The sequence below is a fragment of the Hyaena hyaena genome, unplaced genomic scaffold (genome assembly GCF_003009895.1).
Source record: "Hyaena hyaena isolate Hyena2069 unplaced genomic scaffold, ASM300989v1 scaffold_535, whole genome shotgun sequence".
NCBI lineage: Eukaryota > Metazoa > Chordata > Mammalia > Carnivora > Hyaenidae > Hyaena > Hyaena hyaena.
The window spans coordinates 970898-994029 of NW_024081167.1; the positions used below are offsets into that span (position 1 = coordinate 970898).

General features: G+C 36.2%; 1 protein-coding gene across 2 annotated transcripts in view; it reads left to right on the forward strand.

Moving 5' to 3' along the window:
- The window catches only part of PPA2 (inorganic pyrophosphatase 2), a 94540-nt gene that overhangs the window by 25445 nt on the left and 45963 nt on the right, over positions 1–23132 (forward strand). For both annotated transcript variants that reach the window (XM_039255621.1, XM_039255622.1), the window contains 2 exons: positions 6179–6265; positions 17698–17824. In XM_039255621.1, coding sequence (XP_039111552.1) covers positions 6179–6265; positions 17698–17824 — 214 coding nt within the window. The remainder of the gene's footprint in view (positions 1–6178; positions 6266–17697; positions 17825–23132) is intronic.

The following is a 23132-nucleotide window of genomic DNA, read 5'->3' on the forward strand; positions in this document are numbered from 1 at the left end:
TTCTTCAGTGTTCCTAATTTCTCTTGTTTGTACACCAAGCCTTCACAGAGCTGTTCATTCAATTGGCACGTATTTTTGGAGTGCCTGATGTGTGCAAGGCAATGTTGTAAGTACTGGAGTTACAGTAGTAATCAGAGTAACAAACATCCTTCTGGGCCTTTTATTCTGGACAGAATGACAGACCAAAAAGAGTAACAAAATGTATAGTGGGTCAGACGGTGATAAGTGTTGGAGAACGATAAAGCAGGGAATGAATGGAGCTATGATATATTGGGAATGTTGCAGTGTAGATAGGGGGAAGGCCTCAGTGAGTAGGTGTTATTTGAGTGAAGACCTCAGGGAAATGAGGGGACAAGAAGTATGGAACCCTGGGGGACTCCAACAGGAAACAGCAGGTGTAAAGGTCCCAAGGTGGAAGTAGGCCTACTATGTTGGAAAACAGAAAAAAGGCCAGTGTTGCTAGAGTGGAAGTGAGGAAGGGGAAATAGACCTGTGTTATACCTCTGCCATTTTTAACCAGAAATCTTTTCTATCTTTTTAAACCCAAATCCAAAAGAGTATGTTAGTCATCAGCAAAAGAATACACTATCAATTGCATAGAAGTTACTTATCAAACAAAAATAACTACATTGATTAATGGTTTTTTTTTTTAACTTTTTTTTTTTTTTTTTGGCTCAGGTCATGATCTCACGGTTTGTGGGTTCGAGCCCCGCAGCGGGCTCTGTGCTGACAGCTCAGAGCCTGGAGCCTGCTTCAGACTCTGTGTCTCCCTCTCTCTCTGACCCTCCCCTGCTCATGCTCTCTCTCTCTCTCTCTCTCAGAACTAAATAAAAAACATTAAAAAAAAAAAAGAATTAGGCCAAATGTTGATGGGAAAGGATAATTGTATCTAGTATCTTTTTGCTTCATTGTCAGTATCAAGACAGAATGAGTCTGTTAAAATGATAGCCAGCACCTGGTCCCATTTACATTTTGTATTTCACCTCCAGCTTCTCATCCTTCTCCTCCTGCTCCCTCACTCTCACACGGGCCTTTTCTTGATTTCCCTTCTTCCCCAGCCACGCTCGTGCCTCAGGCCTTCACATTTATTGTGTCCTCCAGCTTGGAACACTTTTTCCCAGGTACGCACATGGCTCACCTCCTTAAACGTTTGCTCATAAATGACCTTCTTCATGATGTCCGCTCTGAAAATCTTCTAGAATTTTAACCCTGTCTCCTGAATTCTTATTCCACTTGTATACTTTATTTTTTCCCGTTTCTATAGAACCTACCGACTTCTGACATGTTCCATAATTTATTATATTTGTTGTTAATTTCTCCCAGCTAGATTGCAGACTCCAGGAGGGTAGGGGTCTGTGTTGTTCATTGACATCTTCCAACTAACTGCCCAGCTTAGTGCCTGGCACAGAGTAGGTGATTAATAAATATTTGAGGAATGAGTAATGAATGCATTGTGTGTGTTGCCTTGTTTCATAGACTTGGATGGTATGGGATTTTGCTGTTTTCTTATGCTTTGTCTTGTAACAGCAGGAAATTTGTTGAGAACAGTTACCAAGCCAACCATGCTTGGAAGAACATTAAGCAGCGGAGTATTGTTTAAGTAGGAGTCTCTCTTACTTACTGGTGATTCATCAGTGTGCTGACGTTATTTCAGATCTTCAGCTGCTAGACTGTTGTTGAACCTTGGTAACTTCTCCCTCGCTAGCAGTAGTGCCCTCCCCGGGTTTGAGTTTGGCCTGAGGAAAACTTTTCTTTGTTTTCTCCCAGTTATATTTCCATATATAACAGATTATTCCATAGTTAAATCTTCTGAGTGAATATTTAGAAAACCTGTTCATGTTAGTGGACTGGGTAATGTTAAAGGACTAGAATCATGAAATTTAGTATTTCTTTAATTTTTTTTTAATAAATCAGGTTTTTTTTTAGTTGAAGTAGAGTTCATATACCATGTTTTACATTACTTCCAGCTGTACAGCATAGTGATTGGACGACTGTTGGTTATGCTAGGCTCACAAGTGCAGCTACCATGTGTCACCATATAATGCAGTCACAGTACCACTGACTCTATTCCTTGTGCTCTACCTTTCATCCCTATGACTTAACTCGTTCCATAGCTGAAAGCCTGCACCCCCCACTCCCTTTCACCCACTTTCCACCCCTCCCCTCATCCCCAAGATTTCTTCAGTATTTATGTAATGCTGTTGTGTTTATTATTCATATTTCATTATGAATTTGGTTCATTGACCCCAAGTATCAGTTAGTATCAATTATTAGTTTTATAACCTGGAACCAGTGACTAAATCTCTCTAGGCCTATTTGTACATCTCTGTCATCATACCACCTACCCCAGAAGGTATTGTCAGTATTGAATGGGATAATCAAAGCAAATTAACTCCATAGTAACTTTTCAGTATTATCTCGATGTTGACACTCTTGCCTCTGATAGTAGTTGCTAATAGTAAAACATCTCGTAGAGGCTTTTGCTTCAAATTGAGTATGTTAGAATAGAGATAGTGGGTAGGTAGATATGATTTCCTTTGACTTGGTTATAGGAATCCTGATTAATCAGGAAGTAGTTCTCAAGAAGCACCTGTATGTACAGCTCTGTAGAATTCAATGCTATTTCAACCTAAGGACCAGAGTATGGTGATTACAGATGTATTGATTAATATTTTTAGGTTGTAAGAAATGATACCAAACACCTGCACAAGGATGAGAAAGATTTAGTTTAGGCTAGATCAATAGTCTTTGTATTCTGATTTATTTATTTTCATAGATTTATAGTCATCTTTTTGTATGAGATTAACATTATTTATATTTCTATTGATAGTTTCTCATTTTTTTAATGCTTTTTTTGGGTCCATGCTGAAATTTTTCTATATACATAGTATACATAGGCATATACTGCTATATACCTAGCAGTATATGTACATTATAGTATAGTATATACTATATATATATATATATATATATATATATATATATATATATGAGTCAGATTGCCTACTTGGGAGTTGCACACTTATTTTACTAGGTATTGTCAGTTGTTGACTAAAGAAATTGTTACACTGTGCACTCCTATCAGGAGTATATGGTGTTCCAGGTGCCTTACATTCTTACCAGTACAGCTGACCCTTGAACAACATGAGTTTGAACTGCATGGGTTTGAATGCACTTATATATAGAGTTTTTATAGTACCATACTGTAAATGTATCTTATCTTCATTATGATTTTCTTGATAACATTTTCTTTTCTGTAGCTTATTTTAAGAATACAGTATATAATTCATATAACATACACAGTATGTGTTAATTGTTCATGTAATTGATAAGGTTTCTTGTCTACAGTAGGCTGTTAGTAGTTAAGTTTTGGGGAAGACAAAAGTTACAGTCAGATTTCTAGCTATGCAGGGGTTCGCCATCCCTAACCCCTGAGTTGTTCAGGGGCCAACTATATTTCACATTATTGAATTTCTAGGTTTTTGACACAGTGTCTTGTTAATGGTTTTAATTTTTATTTTTCTGATCAGATTAGGTATCTTTTCACATATTTATAAGTCATTCATGTTTCCTCTTTGAATTACCTGTTCTTGTCTTAACCCATTTTGTATTGAGTTGCCCTTTTTCCTATTTAGTTGTAGAAGTTATTTCCAAGTTCTGGATGCTAATCTTTTCTTACTTTTGTGAAGCAAATACTAAGATTCAGAATTCCCTGTTGTGGATATTGAGCTTTTTAAGTTGTTGCTCTGCCTAGTTATACACTTAGGACTCCACAAGAGGGCGTGATCAAAGTTTTAAATTTGTCACAATTTCTTCTGGTGATTGCTTAGAATTATACTATATTTTCAAGTTAAGTTAGAAACCATTTAGTGTGAATCTCTTTTTGCAATAAAAACTTAGGTGTGTGCATATAAAGTATTAAAGGCAGGACTGAAAATAGAATGAACCAGTCTGGTATTTTGCTGTAAGGGAAATTATGAAGAACTTGTTTTAGAAGTGACAAGAGTATAGAGCTTAAGATTTTTGCACTTATGTACTTATTTCCTCAACAAGAGGAGTAAATTTATAGATAATATTGATAGTCAAGTTCTCAGAGGAATATAGACCAACCAGTTGACAAACAGAAACACCAAAGAAAACCAAATAGAGTACAAACTTATATGAAGACTGTTTTTGTCTCAGTTCAAGGAGAGTTTCTTAAAATTAAAGCTGATAAAATGGGCTAAGTTATGTCATGAATTTGTGAACTTCCTATTCTTTGGTAGTATTCATGTAGATTGTGAATGACTACTAAACTAATAATGATAGAACTCAGGACTGAGATAGATCTAGCAATTGTCTTATGTAAGCCATTTTTTAATAGATGAGGAAGAAACAGGTCTGGATGTTCTGGCCAAGGTAGTCGTGACTGAAATAAGACTAGAATCTAGGTCAGAGTGACTTTAGCTTATCACATTTGTCCCCTTCTGAGAGTGGGACTGAAGACAGGGAGGAACAAGAGAGGATTCCTGCATTAGGAAGGAAGAACCTTTCAGATAATTTTCTGCTTCTGATTCTAGCTTTTCTGATTTCCATTATATCTCAGTTCCATCTTGGTTTCTCCAGCACATTAAGATTAATTTTATACCATTTGTGACAACTGTTGTACCATTTATTAACATGACATTCTTCAGGGTATTGACTGTGCCCTATTCATCTCTGTTCCTAACTCCTGGCCCAGGGTAGGTACTCAGTAAATATTTACTAGGTGAATGGATGCCTACTTGGGAGATTCTGAGATAAGAGCAGGTATTTAAAAGAAGAGAACCATGAAATAGAATAAGGTTTTATATGAAAGTAATTGCCATTCAGTTGCCATTGAAACTTGGGCATCATAGCATAATAATTAGTACCTTGAGTTCTCATCCCATTGTCACCATTTAGAAAATGTGATCTTGGGCAAATTTAAGTTCTTTATGTTTCAGTTTACTTATGTGTAAAATGAGATTAACGTGTGTGTGTGCGTGTGTGTGTGTGTGTGTGTGGTTGTGGTTGTGTGTATCACGTAGAAAGTGTCTTTCACTAAGAACCAGTATGTTTATGTGAGCTCTTCTTATATTTTGCTAGTAATATTAGTATTTGAGGTAGTGACATGTTGATTTACTGATTTTTTTTTTTTTTTGGTAAGGGTGGGTTCAGTTTATTCCTAAGTATAATTATGACCAGAAGGAAAATATTAGAGTTTATCTAAGGTTTAGCTATAAATAAGAGTATATTTTTAAAATTATCTTTATAAAATTAGAAGAACCAAGTTTGGATAATCTGAAATTATCTCTACATGATAGTCCTGAGGTGACACAGTCTCCGCAGATCTTATAATATAAATCTGAGGAAATAATTTTAGGGAATTTCCACTGTTCCATTTAGAATCAGGTAATTATGAGGCTCTTGTGGAAGGATTTTGCCTAAGGGGATACTTAAGTTTAATAACAAATTTCTGTGAATGGTGTTCATTTATAAAAATGCCCATGTGTATATTTTTTAACCAACAAGGTATATCTTTTCAGTAAACTATAGAGTTGACAATTTTTTGTGTTTTTGTCAAGGTCTTGAGATTTGATGGCAAAATAGAGGGCTTTTTAAAATGAATTAAAGTGAGACAAAAAGAGACTTTTCTTTTATTTGTTGTAGTTACTATCTTGTTCTTTAGTTTATGAAGGGAAAACTGGGGATTTTTCTAGTAGAAGTCATTTAAAGAATAGAAAGTATATTTTCAAACACGGAAAGCCAGACCCAGTGCTGTTACCATGACAAAGGAAGCAGTGAATGATGGAAGCAACACTTTAGGCAGCCAGTGGAATCAGCACAGACAGTGGAAACCTCTGAAAAAAACTTGGAAAGTGAGCATGAATTCACATGCTGACTCACCTTGGAAGAAGAGTATGTTTATAAATACTGCCCATTTTCTGATGTGATTATACAGAAAAATGAGAGGCGGGGGGGAGGAAATACTGTAAATTTGTCTTAATTATTATGATGTTTAAAGTTGTGCTGGCATGTTGATGTGGAGCCTGTGTAATTTCTGAGAATTTTTCCTTTGGATTATGACTATAAAACTTTGTGATCATGTGGAAAAATTAAGATACATTTTAGTGAGTATTAACCTATATTTTTGCCTCCTTTCTCCCTCTGTTTTTAGACTTGGGAAGATCCCCATCGAAAAGATAAGAGTACAGATTGCTGTGGAGATAATGACCCTATTGATGTTTGTGAAATAGGCTCCAAGGTTTGTTTTCTAAGACCTTGCTATTCTAATATATGTTCTAGTTTATTCATGCCATAAAATTTCAGTTCTCTTCATTTCTTCAGTTCTTCTAAGTTCTAGCCTGTTGCTCCCTCTGATACGAGTCCCTTTTCGTGTCTTTATTTCCTTCTCTTACACTAGGGGTTGGTCAGCTGCAGCCATGGCAAGTTAAATATAGGGCACCACCTGTTTTTATCAGCAACACAGTTAATGCCCATTCGCTTATGTGTTGTGTATGGCTGCTTTTGCACCAAAGTTGGGGAGTGTTTGCAGAGACCGTGCCATCCACAATAGTCTAAAAGTAATTACTGTCTGACTTTTTACAGAAAATGTTTGCTGAGCCCTGTCTTTAGCTTCCTTACCCATTATCCAGTCAGGAAGTGTAATACCGAAAAAAACCAGCTGGTACTCTTGCTTTTGTGTCTGCTTCCAGGTTGCCAAGACCCACTGAAGGGGAACAGAGCCTACAGTTTCATACGTTCCTGTTCCTTCTAGAATTCTATGTGTGTTGGGTCCATTCTTCTATTTTCTATTGCATTTCTTGGTAATAATTTGTTGTTCTCTGCAGACATTCAGTGCCTTGTGCTTTGTTCTCACTTAAAAGCAGAACATTTTGCCTTTTAAATTTGTAGAGCCCATAGGAACCAGCAGATAAGAGCTCCCTTACCCTTCTTAGGCAACCAAACTACCTGGGTCCACACAGATTATTTCTTCCCTGTCTTTTACTGTGAGAATTGTCTTTCTTAGACGAGACCTGGGCTTCTACCGGTGCTCTAGATCCTGTCCCTTCCTGCCTCTTGAGTGACAGTATTTTCTTACCACTTCTCTGGTCTGTATTTACAACTTCTCTTTCGTTATTGGCTTCTTCCCGTATGCCTTCTTCCCCTTCACATGAAGACTCATCAAAAGAGTTGGTCAACACTCATCTTCATCTCCTACTTTCCATTTAATCGTCAGCCTGTTTCAAAATTGTTTCCATCCCCCATTATTTCCATGAAACTATTCTCACAAAGGTCCCTGCTAACTTGCTTCTAGCTAAATCTAGCAGGCCTGTTTCAAAGGTTTTGTCTACTTTGAATTCCCCTTAGCATTTTATACTGTTGTCTTCCTTCTTGAAACAGTCTCCTCACTGGACTTTGTGTCATAATATCTTGGTTGTGCTCTAATTGTTTCCTTCTTGATTTCTTTTTCAAACTCCTTCTAATTCTTAAGTATTGTTGGCCCAAGGTTCGTGCCTTTGTCCAGCTCTTCTCCTCTAATTGGATCTCCCTTTATTTTCCTTCCAGGGGAATAGGCTTTTTATTTGTACCTGGTTTTCTTTTTTATCATTGACCCAAGTTCCTTCAACATTTAGACTTTTTGTTCCCCCCTTTGATAATACTTATTATTCAAGAAAATTTAGACTTTTTGTTCCCCCCTTTGATAATACTTATTATTCAAGAAAATTGTTGCTGTGTTAATGGAAATAAAATCAAGCATATACCTTCCCTCACAATCCTGCTATCCCGATAAATGATATTGGTTTTTATCTTTCCATGTTTTCTTCCTCTTGGGATAAACATATAGACATTTTAATTTCCTTAGACATTTTTTTCCAGTTTATTTTCTGTTATACGGTTAATAAAGTTAAAGGCTTTCCTGAATATAACTTTTCCTTTTCATTTCTTTTGGGACAACTGGATGTGGGGGGCAGGGTTTCTAGACTGGCCCCTCAAAGCTGTCTACCGTAATCCCTACAATCTGTGAATATGGTAATACAGCACTCCCTTGATAATGTTATTTTATATAGTACAGTTTACTTTAAAGTAGGATCATCCTGGATTTCCCATGCAGACCCAGTGTAATTAAATGAGCCCTTAAAAGTAAGGAGCTTTCTCTGGCTGGTGGCAGAAGAACTCAGAGGTTCAAAGTGTGAGAAGTACTGATGTGCCGTTGCTGGTTTGAACATGAAAAGGAATGCAGTTGGCTTCTAGTTGCAGAGTGGTCCCTGGTTTGACATCCAGCAAGTTAATGGGGACCTCAGTCTTACAATTACAAGGAACTGACTTTATGTGGATTCAGTTTTAGAATGTTCAGATCAGAGCCTAGCCTGCACAACACCTTGATTTTGGCCTTGTTGGGCTGTAAGCAGAGATTCTAGCCATGTTGTGCTTGAACTTCTGACTCATGGATACTGTGAGATAATAAATTTACTGTTTTAATCCTTTAGGTTTGTCATAATTTGTTACACTACAGTAGAAACACAGAATAACAGGCTTTAAGCAGTTTTACTTTCCATGGTTTCCTTGTATTGATTGGGTTCAGCTGAAGTTTTACCTCATTCAGATTTGGAATCAACATAGAACTTTTGTGGTAGACCACTGTTATATTCTGCTCATACCAGGCCCCTGAGAAGTTAGCACTTGACAAGTGTGAGCTGGTAAATACAGGTAGAGCCCAGAGAGAAAAAAAATAATATTTCTGTAGAAGACCTCTTACGTTCTAGCTCATGTAGGTATTATATCCTTTGCTCTTCAAGGAATAATTGATAGGATTTCCATTTCACAGTTGAAAAACCAAGTCCTAACATATCACATTGTGTGAAGTAATTTGCCTAACATCACCTTTGGGAATGATGGAGAAAGAATTCAGTTTCATAGTATTTATGACTTAAAACTCCTGTGTTTTGAAATCTTCCCATAAGAGTTAGAAAGGTTGGTAATAACCCCAGTCTGATTCTGCCTAAAAGCTTTGCAGCACACCTACATTGTTTGAGAATCTCAACTCCTTTTTCAAATACGATGAAGAACATGATTCCCAAGAATTGGTAACAGACTCTGTTGGATACATTGATTTCCTTGGAAGGGTAGACTGATGGTTTTATAACAGAACTTGGAAAATAGGTTTTATCTTATAGCCAGTGCAATTTATTCCTTTACTTAATGAGACCTGAAACAATATTTAGTAAATATGAAGTAAGTGTTAGGCACCATCAAAAGTATAGGTCTTGGAGTGCCTGGGTGGCTCAGTCAGCTAAGCATCTGACTTGATTTCTGCTGAGGTCATGATCTCACAGTTCGTGAATTCAAGCCCTGCGTCAGGCTCTGTGCTGACAGCATGCACCCTGCTTGAGATTCTCTCTCTCCCTCTCTCTCTGCCCCTACCCATCTCATGCTATTTCTCTCTCTCAAAATAAATAAGCATGTTTAAAAAATGAAGAATAAGTCTTTGTTGGTATGGTGCTCCTTTCTTTTGTGTCTGGGTATACAAATAATCTGTAAGGAACATCGTAGTAGAAAGCATCTTTGAACACCATACTTTAAATAGACAAAGGGAAAGGAGCAGAGTCCTAGAAGCTGATAATAGAGTTAGATCCACAGATACAGAAAATTTTAAGGTTGTTGCAGTTCCTTGAGAGATCATGTGTTATTCATTTGGTGTCTAACACTATACTACATAAATTTGTTGAATTGATTTAGAATGAAGTGAATTATGGGGGATTCATTAGAATTTTACTTTTTGTTCTTAAGTTATCTTATTCTGAGTTTTCGGTTTGATTTACAGTTTCCTTTCTAGTCTTTAAAGGTATTCTAGCAGGGCAGTGGCTTGTCCAATCCCTTTCAGTTGCTTATGGGATTAGAGCATATATCATTCTGATGATAATCCCCAAACATGTTTCCTGTTTGCTGGTATAACCATAAATATCTCAAATCTGCTCTTATATGAAATTTCAAAGCAGATTAATTTTTTTGAATAAAAATAAAACAGTTTACAAGGCACTATTTAAAAATTTTTTTTTCTAATCTTCTTTATTTATTTATTTATAGAGAATTTATTGACAAATTAGCTAACATACAGTGTGTACAGTGTGCTCTTGGTTTGGGGGGTGGATTCCCATGATTCATCATTTATATACAACACCCAGTGCTCATCCCAACAAGTGTCCTCCTCGATGCCCATCACCCATTTCCCCTCCCCACCATCAACTCTCAGTTTGTTTTCTGTATTTAAGAGTTGTTTATGGTTTGCCTCCCTCTGTTTAAAACTATTTTTCCCCTTCCTTTCCCCCATTGTTTTCTGTTAAGTTTCTCTCATTCTTCATATGAGTGAAAACATATAATACCTGTCTTTTCTCTGACTGACTTTTTTCACTTAACATAATGCCCTCCAGTTCCATCCACATTGTTGTAAATGACAAGATTTCATTCTTTCTCATTGCCAAGTAGTATTCGGTTGTACATATAAACCACATCTTCTTTATCCATTCGTCAGTTGATGGACATGTGAACTCTCCATATTTTGGCTGTTGTTGATAGTGCAGGGGTACCTGTGCCCCTGTGAATCAGCACTGCTGTATCTTGGATAAATTCAAAGTAGTGCTATTGCTGAGTCATAGGGTAATTCTATTTTTTATTTTCTGAGGAACCTCCACAGTTTTCCAATGTAGGAATCAGTTTGCATTCCCACCAACGGTGCAAGAGGGTTCCCATTTCTCCACATCCTTACCAGCATCTGTTGTTCCTTGAGTTGTTAAATTTAACCACTCTGACTGGTCTGAGGTGGTATCTCAGTGTGGTTTTGATTTGTATTTCCCTGATGATTAGTGATGTTAAGCATCTTTTCATGTGTCTGTTGGCCATCTGGATGTCTTCTTTATAAAAGTGTCTATTTATGTCTTTTACCCATTTCTTCACTGGATTATTTGTTCTTTGGGTGTTGAGTTTGGTACATTCTTTATAGATATTGGATACTAACCCTTTATCTTATATGTCATTTGCAAATATTTTCTCCCATTCCATCAGTTACCTTTTAGTTTTGTTGATTGTTTCCTTTGCAGTGCAGAAGCTTTTTATTCTTGATGAGGTTCCAATAGTTCATTTTTCCTTTTATTTCCCTTGTCTTCAGAGACGTGTCAGATAAGAAGTTGCTGTGGCTGAGGTCAAAGAGATTGTTGCCTTTTTTTTCTCTTCCAGGATTTTGATGATTTCCTGTCTCACATTTAATTCTTTCATTCATTTTGAGTTTATTATTATGTACAAGGTAAGAAAGTGATTCACATCCATTCTTCTGCATGTTGCTGTCCAGTTCTCCCAGCACCATTTGCTAATGAGACTGTCTTTTTTCCATTGGATACTCTTTCCTACTTTGTCAAAGATTAGTTGGCCATGCATTTGTGGGTCCAGCTGTGGGTTCTCTGTTCTCTTCCATTGCTTTGAGTCTGTTTTTCTGCCAATACCACACTGTCTTGATGATTACAGCTTTGTAGTAGAGGCTAAAGTCTGGGATTGTGGGGCGCCTGGGTGGCTCAGTCGGTTAAGCATGACTTCGGCTCAGGTCGTGATCTCACGGTTCTTGGGTTCAAGCCCCGCGACAGGCTCTGTACTGACAGCTAGCTCAGAGCCTGGAGCCTGTTTCAGATTCTGTATCTCCCTGTCTCTCTGACCCTTCCCTGCTCATGCTGTCTCTCTCTCTCTCAGAAATAAATAAAAAAAACACATAAAAAAAGTTTAAAGTCTGGGATTGTGATGCCTCCAGCATTGGTTTTCTTTTTCAACATTACTTTGGCTATTTGGGGTCTTTTGTGGTTCCATACAAATTTTAGGATTGTTTGTTCTAGCTCTGAGAAGAATGATGGTGCTATTTTGATTGGGATTGCATTGAATATGTAGATTGCTTTGGGTGGTATCAATGTTTTAACAATATTTATTATCCCAATCCATGAGCTTGGAATGCTTTCCCACTTCTTTGTGTCTTCTGCAGTTTCTTTAGTAAGCTTTGTATAGTTTTCAGCGTACTGGTCTTTTATCTCTTTGGTTAGGTTTATTTCTAGGTATTTTATGGTTCTTGGTGTAGTTGTAAATGTGATCGATTCCTTTATATCTTTATCTGTTCCTTCATTATTGGTGTATAGAAATGCAGCTGATTTCTGTACATTGATTTTATATCCTGCAACTTTGTTGAATTCATGTATCAGTTCTAGCAGTTTTTGGTGGAGTCTTTTGGGTTTTCCATGTAGAGTATCATATCATCTGCGAAAAGTGAAAGTTTGACTTCTTTGCCAATTTGGATGCCTTTTATGTCATTTTGTTGTCTGATTGCTGAGGCTAGGACTTCTAACACTATGTTAAACAACAGTGGTGAGAATGGATATTCCTATTGTGTTCCTGATCTCAGAGGGAAAGTTCTGTTTTTCCCCATTGACGATGATATTAGCTGTGGGCCTTTTCATATATGGCTTTTATGATGTTAAGATATGTTCCTTCTATCTCAACTTTCTTGAGGGTTTTATTAAAAAAGGATGCTGTATTTTGTCAAATGCTTTTTCTGCATCTGTTGACAGAATCACCTGGTTCTTATCCTTTCTTCTGTTAATGTAGTGTATCACTTCTGTTAATGTGGTGTGTCACGTTGACTGATTTGCAAATATTGAACCAACCCTGCGGCTCAGGAATGAATCTCACTTGATCATAGTGAATAATTGTTTTAATGTACTGTTGAATTCAATTTGCTAATATCTTGTTGAAAATTTTCACATCCATGTTCATCAGAGATATTGGCCTGTAATTCTGCTTTTTAGTGGGGTCTTTGTCCAGTTTGAGAATCAAGGTAATGCTGGCTTTGTAGAATGAATCTGGAAGCATTCCTTCCATTCCTATTTTTGGAACAGCTTGAGAAGGATAGGTATTAACTCTGCTTTTAATGTCTGGAAGAATTCCCCTGGGAAGCCATCTAGCCCTGGACTCTTGTTTGTTGGAAGATTTTTGATAACTGATTCTATTTTTTCACTGGTTATGGGTCTGTTCAAGTTTTCTGTTTCTTCCTATTTGAGTTGTGGAAGTGTGTGGGTGTCTAGGAATTTGTCCATTTCTTCCAGATTGTGCAGTTTGTTGGCATATAATTTTTCATAGTATTCTCTAATAATTGTATTTCTGTGGTATTGGTTGTCATCTCTTCTCTTTGACTTGTGATTTTATCTATTTGGGTCCTGTCTCTTTTCTTTTTGAGAAATCTGGCTAGGGGTTTATCCATTTAGTTTATTCTTTCAGAAAACCAGCTCTTAGATTCATTTATATGTTGTAATGGTTTTTTTGGATTCGATATTGTTTATTTCTGCTGTAATCTTTGTTATTTCTCTTCTTCTGCTGGCTTTGGGGTCTCTTTGCTGCTCAGTTTCTAGTCCTTTAGGTGTGAGGTTAGATTCTGTATTTGGAGATTTTCTTGCTTCTTGAGCTAGGCTTGGATTGCAATGTGTTTTTCTCGTAGGACTGCCTTTGCTGCATCCCAAAGGGTTTGGACTGTTGTGTTATCATTTTCATTTGCTTCCATATATTTTTTAAGTTCCTCTTAAATTTCCTGGTTTACCCATTCATTCTTTAGTATGATGGTCCTTAGACTCCATGTATTTGGAGGCTTTCCAAATTTTTTATTGTTGATTTCAAGTTTCATAGCATTGTGATCTGAAAATATGCATGGGATGATCTCAGTCCTTTTATATTTGTTGAGGTCTGTTTTGTGACCCAGTGTGTGATCTATTTTGGAGAATGTTCCATGTGCACTCAAGAAGAATGTGTATTCTGCTTTTATATGAAAAGATCTGAATATATCTGTTATGTCCATCTGTTCCAGTGTGTCATTCAGAGCCATTTTTTTTTTTACTGATTTTCTGCCTAGATAATCTATCCATTGCTGTAAATGGAATATTAAAGTCCCTTATAATCAAGGTATTATTATTTATAAATTTACTTATGTTTGTGATTGATCCATATATTTGGTGGCATAAACATTTTATAACTGTTCCTCTTCTTGATGGATAGATGCCTTAATTATGATATGATATAATTATATATTTAATATATAATGAATATAATTAATTCACTTCCTGTTACAGTCTTCGTTTTAAAATCTGGTTTGTCTGATATAAGTATGGCTCCTCTGGCTTTCTTTTGACATCGCACAGCATGATAGATGGTTTTCCATCCCTTCACTTTCAATCTGTAGGTGTCCTCAAGTCTAATATTAGTCTCTTATAGGCAGCACATAGATGGATCTTGGTTTTTTATCCATTTCTGATACCCTCTGTCTTTTGATTGGGCTTTTAGTCCATTTACATTCAGAGTGATGACTGAAAGATACGGATTTAGTGTCATTATGCTATCTGTAGGTTTCACGCTTGTGGTAATGTTTCTGGTCCTTTGTAGTCTTTGCTGCTTTCCACTCACAGAGTGCCCCTTGGGTTCTTTTGCTGGGCTGGTTTAGTGATCACGAACTCCTTTAGTTTTTGTTTGTCTAGAAAAACCTTTATCTCTCCTTCTAATCTGAATGACAGCCTTGCTGGATAAAGGATTTTTTTTAAACATTTTTTAAATGTTTTTATTTATTTTTGAGGGAGATTGAGACAGTGTGTGAGGAGGGGAGGGGTAGAGAGAGAGGAAGACCCGGAATCAGAATCAGACCCCAGACTCTGAGCTGTCAGCACAGAGCCTGATGTGGAGCTCAAACATACAAGCCATGAGATCATGACTTGAGCTGAAGTCGGATGCTTAACTGAGCCACCCAGGCAGCCCTAGATGAAGGATTCTTGGCTACATATTTTTTTTCCTAGTCAGCACCTTGAACATTCCCTGCCACTCCTTTCTGGCCTGCCAAGTTTCAGTGGACAGGTCTGCTACTACCCTTATGTTTCTACCCTTGTACGTTAAGGCCTGTTTGTCCTTAGCTCCTTTCAGAATTCCTTCTTTATCTTTGTGTTTTGCCAGTTTCACTATGATACGTCATGGTGTTGACTTGTTTTTGCTGATTTTGAAGGGAGTCCTCTTTGCTTCATGGACTTGGATGCCTGTTTCCTTCCCCCGATTAGGGAACTTCTCAGCTATAATTTGTTCAAATAAACCTTCTTCCCCTTTCTCTGTCTCTTCCTCTTCTGGAACTCCTGTGATAAGGATATCATTTCATTTCATTGAATCTCTTAGGTCTCTAATTCTCCCCTCATGGTCTGGTAATTTCCTTTCTCTCCTTTTCTCAGCTTCCTCATTTTCTATAATTTTATCTTCTATTTCACCTATTCTCTCCTCTGCTTTTCCCATCCTTGCTGTCACTGTATCTAGTTTATTTTGTACTTCATTTACAGCATTTCTTAATTCATCATGACGATTTCATAGGTCCTTTATCCCTGCAGCAGTAGATTCTGTGCTGTCTTCTATGCTATTTTTAAGCTCAGCAATTAGTCTTATGACCATTATTATAAATCCTTGATAAGATATATATTTTTTGTATCTGTTTTGAACAATTCTCTGGCTCTCATTTCTTCCTGGAATTTCTTTTGAGGAGAATTCTTCCATTTCATGATTTTGGCTAGTTTTCTGTCCTTTACATGTTTTAAGAGCCTGTTATGTGTCCTTTACCTGTGAGTACTACTATATTAAAAAGGGATCGTACAGTGTTCAGGGCCTTGTAGTTCAGAAGGGGTTTTTGAAGTGTGTCACATGCCCCCTGTTACTGTGTCCTGGGCTGCTTTATCTCACTACTTGTCGTGGTAGAGTGGATCGTCCACCAAGTGTGCTTTGGTTTGTTCATTGAAGTAATCTTGGAAAAGAGAAGGATGTGAGGAAAAGAAACCTTATGCCAAATAGAGAAGTGATAGGGGAGGAGAAAAAGACCAGGCAGAGAATCAAAGAAACTATAGGACTTAATCCAGAAAGAGAGAGAGGAAAATAAAGAAGAAGGAGATATACAAGAGGTGTAAAAAGAATAGAGTAAAAATGCCTGATTAAACAAACAACCAGAACAGAGAGGAAAAAAAGAATGAAAAATAATATATTATGTATATAAAAAGAATTGACCAAAAATCAAATCAGAAGCTGTAAGGCTGTGTCCCACCAAACTGTCTCCGTACACCCCAAAGATGCTTCTGTCGGTTTGTAGTCTAGATTCCTGGAATTCCAGGTGTTCCAACCCCAGTACTGCTGTGTCTGAGGGATGAGGGAAATTCTGGTATTCCTACTCCTCCGCCATCTTGACTCCTCCCCTAAAATGTGCTTTTTAAAACTATCTATGATTCCTAGGAATTCCCCTTGCCACCAGAGTCTTCTGCAGGGCCCTCTCTTGGCACCATTGACATTTTGGATGGATAATTCTATTCTTGTGGACTACGCTGTTCAGTATCCCTGGCCTTTTCCCATTAGATGCTAGTAATACCTCCCTGTTTTTGATAAGAAAAATTGTCTCCAGACAGGGTCAGATAGTCTTGAGAGGGCAAAATGACCTCCAGTCGAGAACCAGTAATGTAATTTATGACTGAGTTAACCAGTGTGGCCAGCCTTACACTGGTAATTATGTGATAACTTCAAGTTTAAACATTTTTGTTTTATAAAGGATCTCCTGGCATGAGGTGTGCAAGTGTCCCCAAAAAGATCGGAAACCTTTGAGAACAGGGATCTTTTTTAGATACATAGTGTTTAACATAGTGATAGGTACTTCATAGAGCTTAGACGTGTGAGAATCTGGTTAATATAATTGTGCACGTTTCCCTACAAGTGAGATTTCAGTTTACTTTATAAAATGACACTAATCTATTGTGTGTAATTAGTTGTAACTAATCACAGATTTCCTGTAGTTTTATATTAAGATTTTAGATTCATTTTGCAAGTGTTCTGAAAGGATTTATTTGACTTTATGGTTTCAGATCTGGGGGTTTTTTCTTCTCAAATTTCAAGACACAAAAAATGACTTTCTTTTGCATACCTTGCTTTCCAAATGTAAAGCTGCATTTTGAATCATGAAGGATTTGTTCTGAAGCATGTGCTCAGATTTTAGCTTGCAGTGAAATTCTGTAGGGCCAACAGGATATAGAAAGGATGCATGCGTGCATATAAATTTGGCATTGCCAACTTTGAGGGACCACTGAAATAACTTTAATGCGTGGAACATCTTCAACATCATGCAATTTCTTGGTTTCCTTTAAAATCTTTTTAAAACATTTTATGAATCCTGTTTTATCTGTAATTTTAACATATTCTTTCAGTGTCATTCATTATATTCTTAAGGCTGTATTCTCATATGTTAAAAATTTACTTATTTACCAAAAAGACTTTTAAAAGGATTCTTAAGTCTCTTTTTTATCCTCAAGTAGCCAAAGCAGGTTTACACTGTGTAATGATATATACATGGGTTTATTTCTGTTTAGTAGGAGTTTCTAGGCCTAGTACATTAAATTTCAAGATGTATAAATAACATCAGTTTCCAAAAAAGGATCAAGATACTTAATTTTAAAAGGGGTATCATAAAAGGCTTTATAGACTGTTTTTGCATTATCTTTAATTATTAAAGCTGTATTAAATTTCATTCTGTAGTGCTTTTAATCTTTCGTATGGGTTTTATAATATATGAGTAAATTTCTCCAAAGTCTTGAAAATGCTGAATTTCTTTTCTCTTTAAAGGTTCTTTCTCGTGGAGAGGTTATTCGTGTGAAGATCCTTGGAATTTTGGCTCTTATTGATCAGGGTGAAACAGATTGGAAAATAATTGCTATCAATGTGAATGACCCTGAAGCCACAAAGTTTCATGGTAAGTTTGTAACTTTCCAGAAACAAGTAAATTAGAATGTCATTTGAATTCTTAGCCTCTACTACAGGGGGCTCATGTAAAACACAATGTGTATATTTGAGAGTTAAATTTATGTGTTTCTTTTATTCTTTTCATCCATAGATTATAAGGGGGAATCTATTATGATTATATCTGAGTTGTGTTATACTCTTAGGAAGAACAAGAAAGAGAAAAGACTAGATAGACAGGTGGTACCTCAGGCTAAGAAAGTATATTCTGTAGGTTCCCTCCCTCCCTCCCTCCTTCCTTTTTTTTTTTTTTCCTTAAATCTCTCTTGCTCATCTGAGTAACTAGAAAACTAAGGAAGGTGTGTTCATCAAGGACATAAACGGTGTTTGTACCTAGGTTTTGTTCTGTGTTGCAAAAATGGAGGGATCAGATAACTATACTTTGACAAAATTTTGATGTCCTAAAAATTTAAGTTCTAGAAATAGCTGGTATGATAAAAAGTGGACTTTCTTTGGAGTGGCACACACCTCAGTTTGAGTTCTGGCTGTGCTACTTTCTATCTGAGTGATTTTAGGTAGATCATCTAACCTTTGTGAATTTCAGTTTAGTAATCTGTAAAGGGATATAATTGTATCTACTTGTGAGCTTGTCGACAGTAATAGATGATTCACTTAAAGCATCTGGCTGTCACATATCAAGTGTTGAATATATGGCCACTGTTATTATTCATTGACTATTTTTCCCCCTATTTTTCTGTCCTTGTTTCTTTTAGTTTCATTTTTTTTTCAGGCTCCGGGGTTCTTCGAAACCTCAATTAGAAAATACACCATTTCTGAATGGACTGAAACTCATTAACACTTAAGTGTTAACCTCTCTTAATTTATGTGCATTTAAAACCTTTCTTGCACATGGAACAGCAAGAGATTTTATGCCATTCTTGAGTTTAATTGAGAAAGGGAAGGATCTGATAAGGTAAACTACAAATAACTTCAGGGGCAAAATTAAAACATAAAAACTACAATGAAAATATGAGATTTGAGTCCATAACCATATATATTTCTTGTCTGTCTTATTATTTTATCCTGGGTTTCTTTATTATAATTTTTCTCATATATGCTTATGTAAGAGCAGTAAAATACACTGTTAAACATTTTTTTTTTTTAAATATTTTTTAATGTTTTATTTATTTCTAGGAGAGAGAGAGAGAGACAGCGTGAGCAGGGGAGGGTCAGAGAGAGAGGGAGTCACAGACTGAAACAGGCTCCAGGCTCTGAGCTGGCAGTCAGCACAGAGCCCGACGCGGGGCTCGAACCCACGAACCGCGAGATCATGACCTAAGCGAAAGTCGGACGCTTAACCGACTAAGCCACCCAGGCGCCCCTAAACATTTTTTAATGCATTAAGTGCACCTCACATGAGAACTGATAAAATCATGGTGCAACAGCCAGCCAAAACAAATCATCTAATTCACTGATTTGCCATAGGACACACTGAAGTTAGGAAACTCTGCTAAGGGATGCCCTCTTTAAACTGGAGAGGCTGAGAGCTTGAATGAAACTATGTGTGAGGTGGAATCAACTGTTCTTTAGCTTAGTACTGTTGGAGATGTGATTTAACTTTTTAAACTCTCAGTATATGCCAAGTACTCATACCTGTTCTAATACATATTATTCTTAATTTAAAAGGTGCTTCCGGGATTTAAGTAACTTGCCCAAGTTTGCACATCTGTTGCCTAGTAGAACTATGATTTGAACTCATTTCTGTCTGATTATAAAGTCCATTGTCCATCTACAACACCGTACTAAGCAGATCATACTTGATTGTAGTAATTCGTGGTTTTTGTAACTAGCAGTATTGAAACCAGATTACATAAGGCTAATAAGTACCTTATGTTTCTCTTGAGTTTGCTAAGGGTTAGAATGAAAAATTTTAACTCTCTTTTTACCTTAATACTGTTTATGTCCTGAATGGAGTGACTTTGTACTTTGGCATCTTCTAAATTCTTTTTGTGTATGCTTGTACTGAAAGACACAGGAAGGAATACTGAATGAACCTTATTTAGGTTGAGGCAACATCAGACAAAAATAATTACAAGAATTTGTTTTGAAAGAAGAAAAGGACTTTTTTCCCATTCACCAGAAAGAACACTTGCATTATCTTCATCATGAAAAATACAACAATGCTTCTTCATAATACATCTTTTAAAATCCCAAAATTGAAAAGATTAGTTGAGTGTTATTGACATACTTTGCTCTGAAATGGTGTGATGACATTGTGTTTTGTATTTATTTCCTGAAAGAATAAGGAATACGGCGCGGGGGAAATGGATATTACTTACTTTAAGGATATTTGCCTAGTGTTCGCTCTGGGTAGTACCTTAAGTACTCTTATATATGTACATTTTGTAGAGTAAGTTATTCTATAGTTTTAAGAGTTTTAAGTGTTTGATCCTTATTCGTTTCACCTTCATCTTGTTGTAATATATTCTGTGTATCTGTATTGAATTTTCTCTCTTTTTACAATGACGCAAGAAAAAAATAGGTGTAGGCACAAAGTCAAAGGCTGAAGAAATCTTAGTAGAAATATTTTTAAATTATAAAGCATGGAATACTAGATCTATGTGGCAGCCTATTATAACTTTTTTTTTTTACATTTATTTATTTTTGAGAGACAGAGACAGAACATAAGTGGGGGAGGGGGAGAGAGAGAAGGAGACACAGAATCTGATGTAAGCTCCAGGCTCTGAGCTGTCAGCACAGGGCTTGACACGGGACTTGAACTCACAAACTGTGAGATATGACCTGAGTCAAAGTCAGATGCTTAACTGACTGAACCACCCAGGCGCCCCTAAACTCAAGTTTTTGTTTATATTCCAGTTGTATTGCAGCTGGAACATGATCCAGCTGTTCTCTCAACTACTTCAGACAAAAGACAGTTTTTGTTGTCCTGCTGCTCAAGCAAATATTAATTGGCAGAAATCATTCTTTTTTTGTTTAAAGTTTTATTTATTTATTTATTAGAAAGAGAAGGGGGTAGAGAGAGAGAGAATCCCAAGTAGGCTCCACATGGTCAGCACGGAGCTTGATGCGGGGCTCGAACCCTGATGTGGGACTCGAACCCACAAACTAGAGATCATGACCTGAGCCAAAACCAAGAGTTGGATGCTCAACCAGTAGAGCCACCCTGATGTCCCTGACAGAAATCATTCTTAATTTTACTTTTTGTCTTCATTTCTTAGCCTGGTGTGTTGTCTGTGTTTTCATTAGCACCTATTAAAGGGCGGCATTGAAGGAGATGAGAACTGAGAGATGCTCAGTAATTGCAGGGGTTGAAAGCTTCCTAAATTTGTGAAGGAACTATTTAAAAAACCAGTTTATAAGATTTGATGATATTTAATAGTTTTCTACTGTAATAATCAATATATTTTTTAAAAGTACCTAATGTATAGTTCAGTAGGAGCTTAAGTATTGGAAGCATATGGCTTATTTTACATGTTACAGATTAAAAATAGACCTTTGGCAGGGGAGAGGTGACCTTACAAATAAATAAATGAGTCAGTTTCTTGATTTTGAGATTAGATAAAATACCTATTAGAACAACTTGTGATTTTTGCGGTAAGATAAAAATGTATATTTGGACTCATATTAAATAAATATTAGCTAACAGTTATCAGAAGTTTGTTGCTGTTCTCTCTCTACATCTTTGAAAATTAACTATATTTAATTATAAATTAAGCAACACTTAAACAATTTATTATGTGTCCCTTCTGTATTTAACCTTCTAAAATCACAAACACAGTGTTTTGGATGGCATTTTTAATTATAAAAATAATCATATGCTTGGAAATAAAAACTCTGAAGTGTAAAGAGGTATAGAAAATAAAAAGTACAATTCTCCTTCCCACTTCTCACCCCAGTCTGACTTCTGGTATCTTCTTCCCTATATGTTTTTAGTTCCTCTGCATAGTTGCTTCTCTACCCCAAGGTTTGTATTTCTTAATTTATGTCTTTTCTTTTTGACTCAGGTTGCTGCTTTCAAAACTGAGGAATTTAACTTTTTACACATTTTTAAATTATGTTACTGTATTTCTTCTTCAGTTATCTTAATAACTCTAAGTATTGCTCTTTGGGTCGTATGTAGCACTTCATTAATGCTGAACTTGTGGTTGCCCAGTACAGAACTAGGCCATCCAGGTTTCTGTACCGCTTCTCTGTCCTTGACACACCAGTTTCTCTCAACTATACAGTAGTTCCCCTGTGACTAATTTTATCATGTTTAAATTCTGTTCGTTAACTGTTTTTCATATTTTGTCTCTTGAATCTGAAAATTGAAAAGTAACAAATAACATAGTATTTATGTGAATAATACTATTATTCACCTCCTTTATCATACTAATTATGTATACAGGAGAATAGCTTGCTGCACAGCAGTCATCACAGGGTTTGTTTTCAGTGCCCTGAGTTAATACTTTGTTTTTTTCTTAGGTTCTTTCATGTCCTCTCTTTCATTTTCATTGTTGGCTGGTGTACATTTTCCAAAAATTTTTACATAAAATAGATGGGAGATTGATTATAGGTCCATACATGTCAGAAATATCTGTTTTTGGGTCGCTTTCTACTTAAATAACCTTAAAATATCTAATGCAATACTTAAAAAAATATTTTATAAATTAGAGTCTTATCACAAAGGAGTAACTGATTTTATAACAGTGTAAACATTTGTTTATACTTCTTGGCATTTTTATTAGATCAATAAGAAGAAAGGTTAAAATCATGTAGGGGAGAGGATAGCTGTCTATAATTTTCTTTTAATTCTGTAGTTTTCTGAGGATGTGTGTAATACAGAAATTTATAGAGAAGTTTCTATTACTTTTTATACATTTTCATTATTTTTAAAAGACATTTAAAAAATAAATCCCAAAATAATTTCCACTACCTTAAGAAAAATGAGGCTATTTTTTGACATGATCAGTAACTATGTTTTCTTTTCTGGGGAAAAAAAAAAAAGGAAGTCTGTTTTAATTTATTGACAGTATGTGCTTCCATATTTCCATGTATATTTTTTTAAATTTATTTGGGTTACAATTCTACAAGGAAGTTTTAGGGTTGTTGTATTATGAAATAACCTCTTTGCTCCAGATGAACATAGGCGCACACTGTGGTACCCTGTAATGACCTGTTCTAATATTTATAGTTTTTAACTTTGACGTGACCAAACTAAAACTAACTGTTGCATCAGAGAACATATTTCAACTAGAAAGAAACTGTGATTGCTGGCTGTATTTCTGTAATTTTAATCTTATTTCAGTCTTCAAGATTTT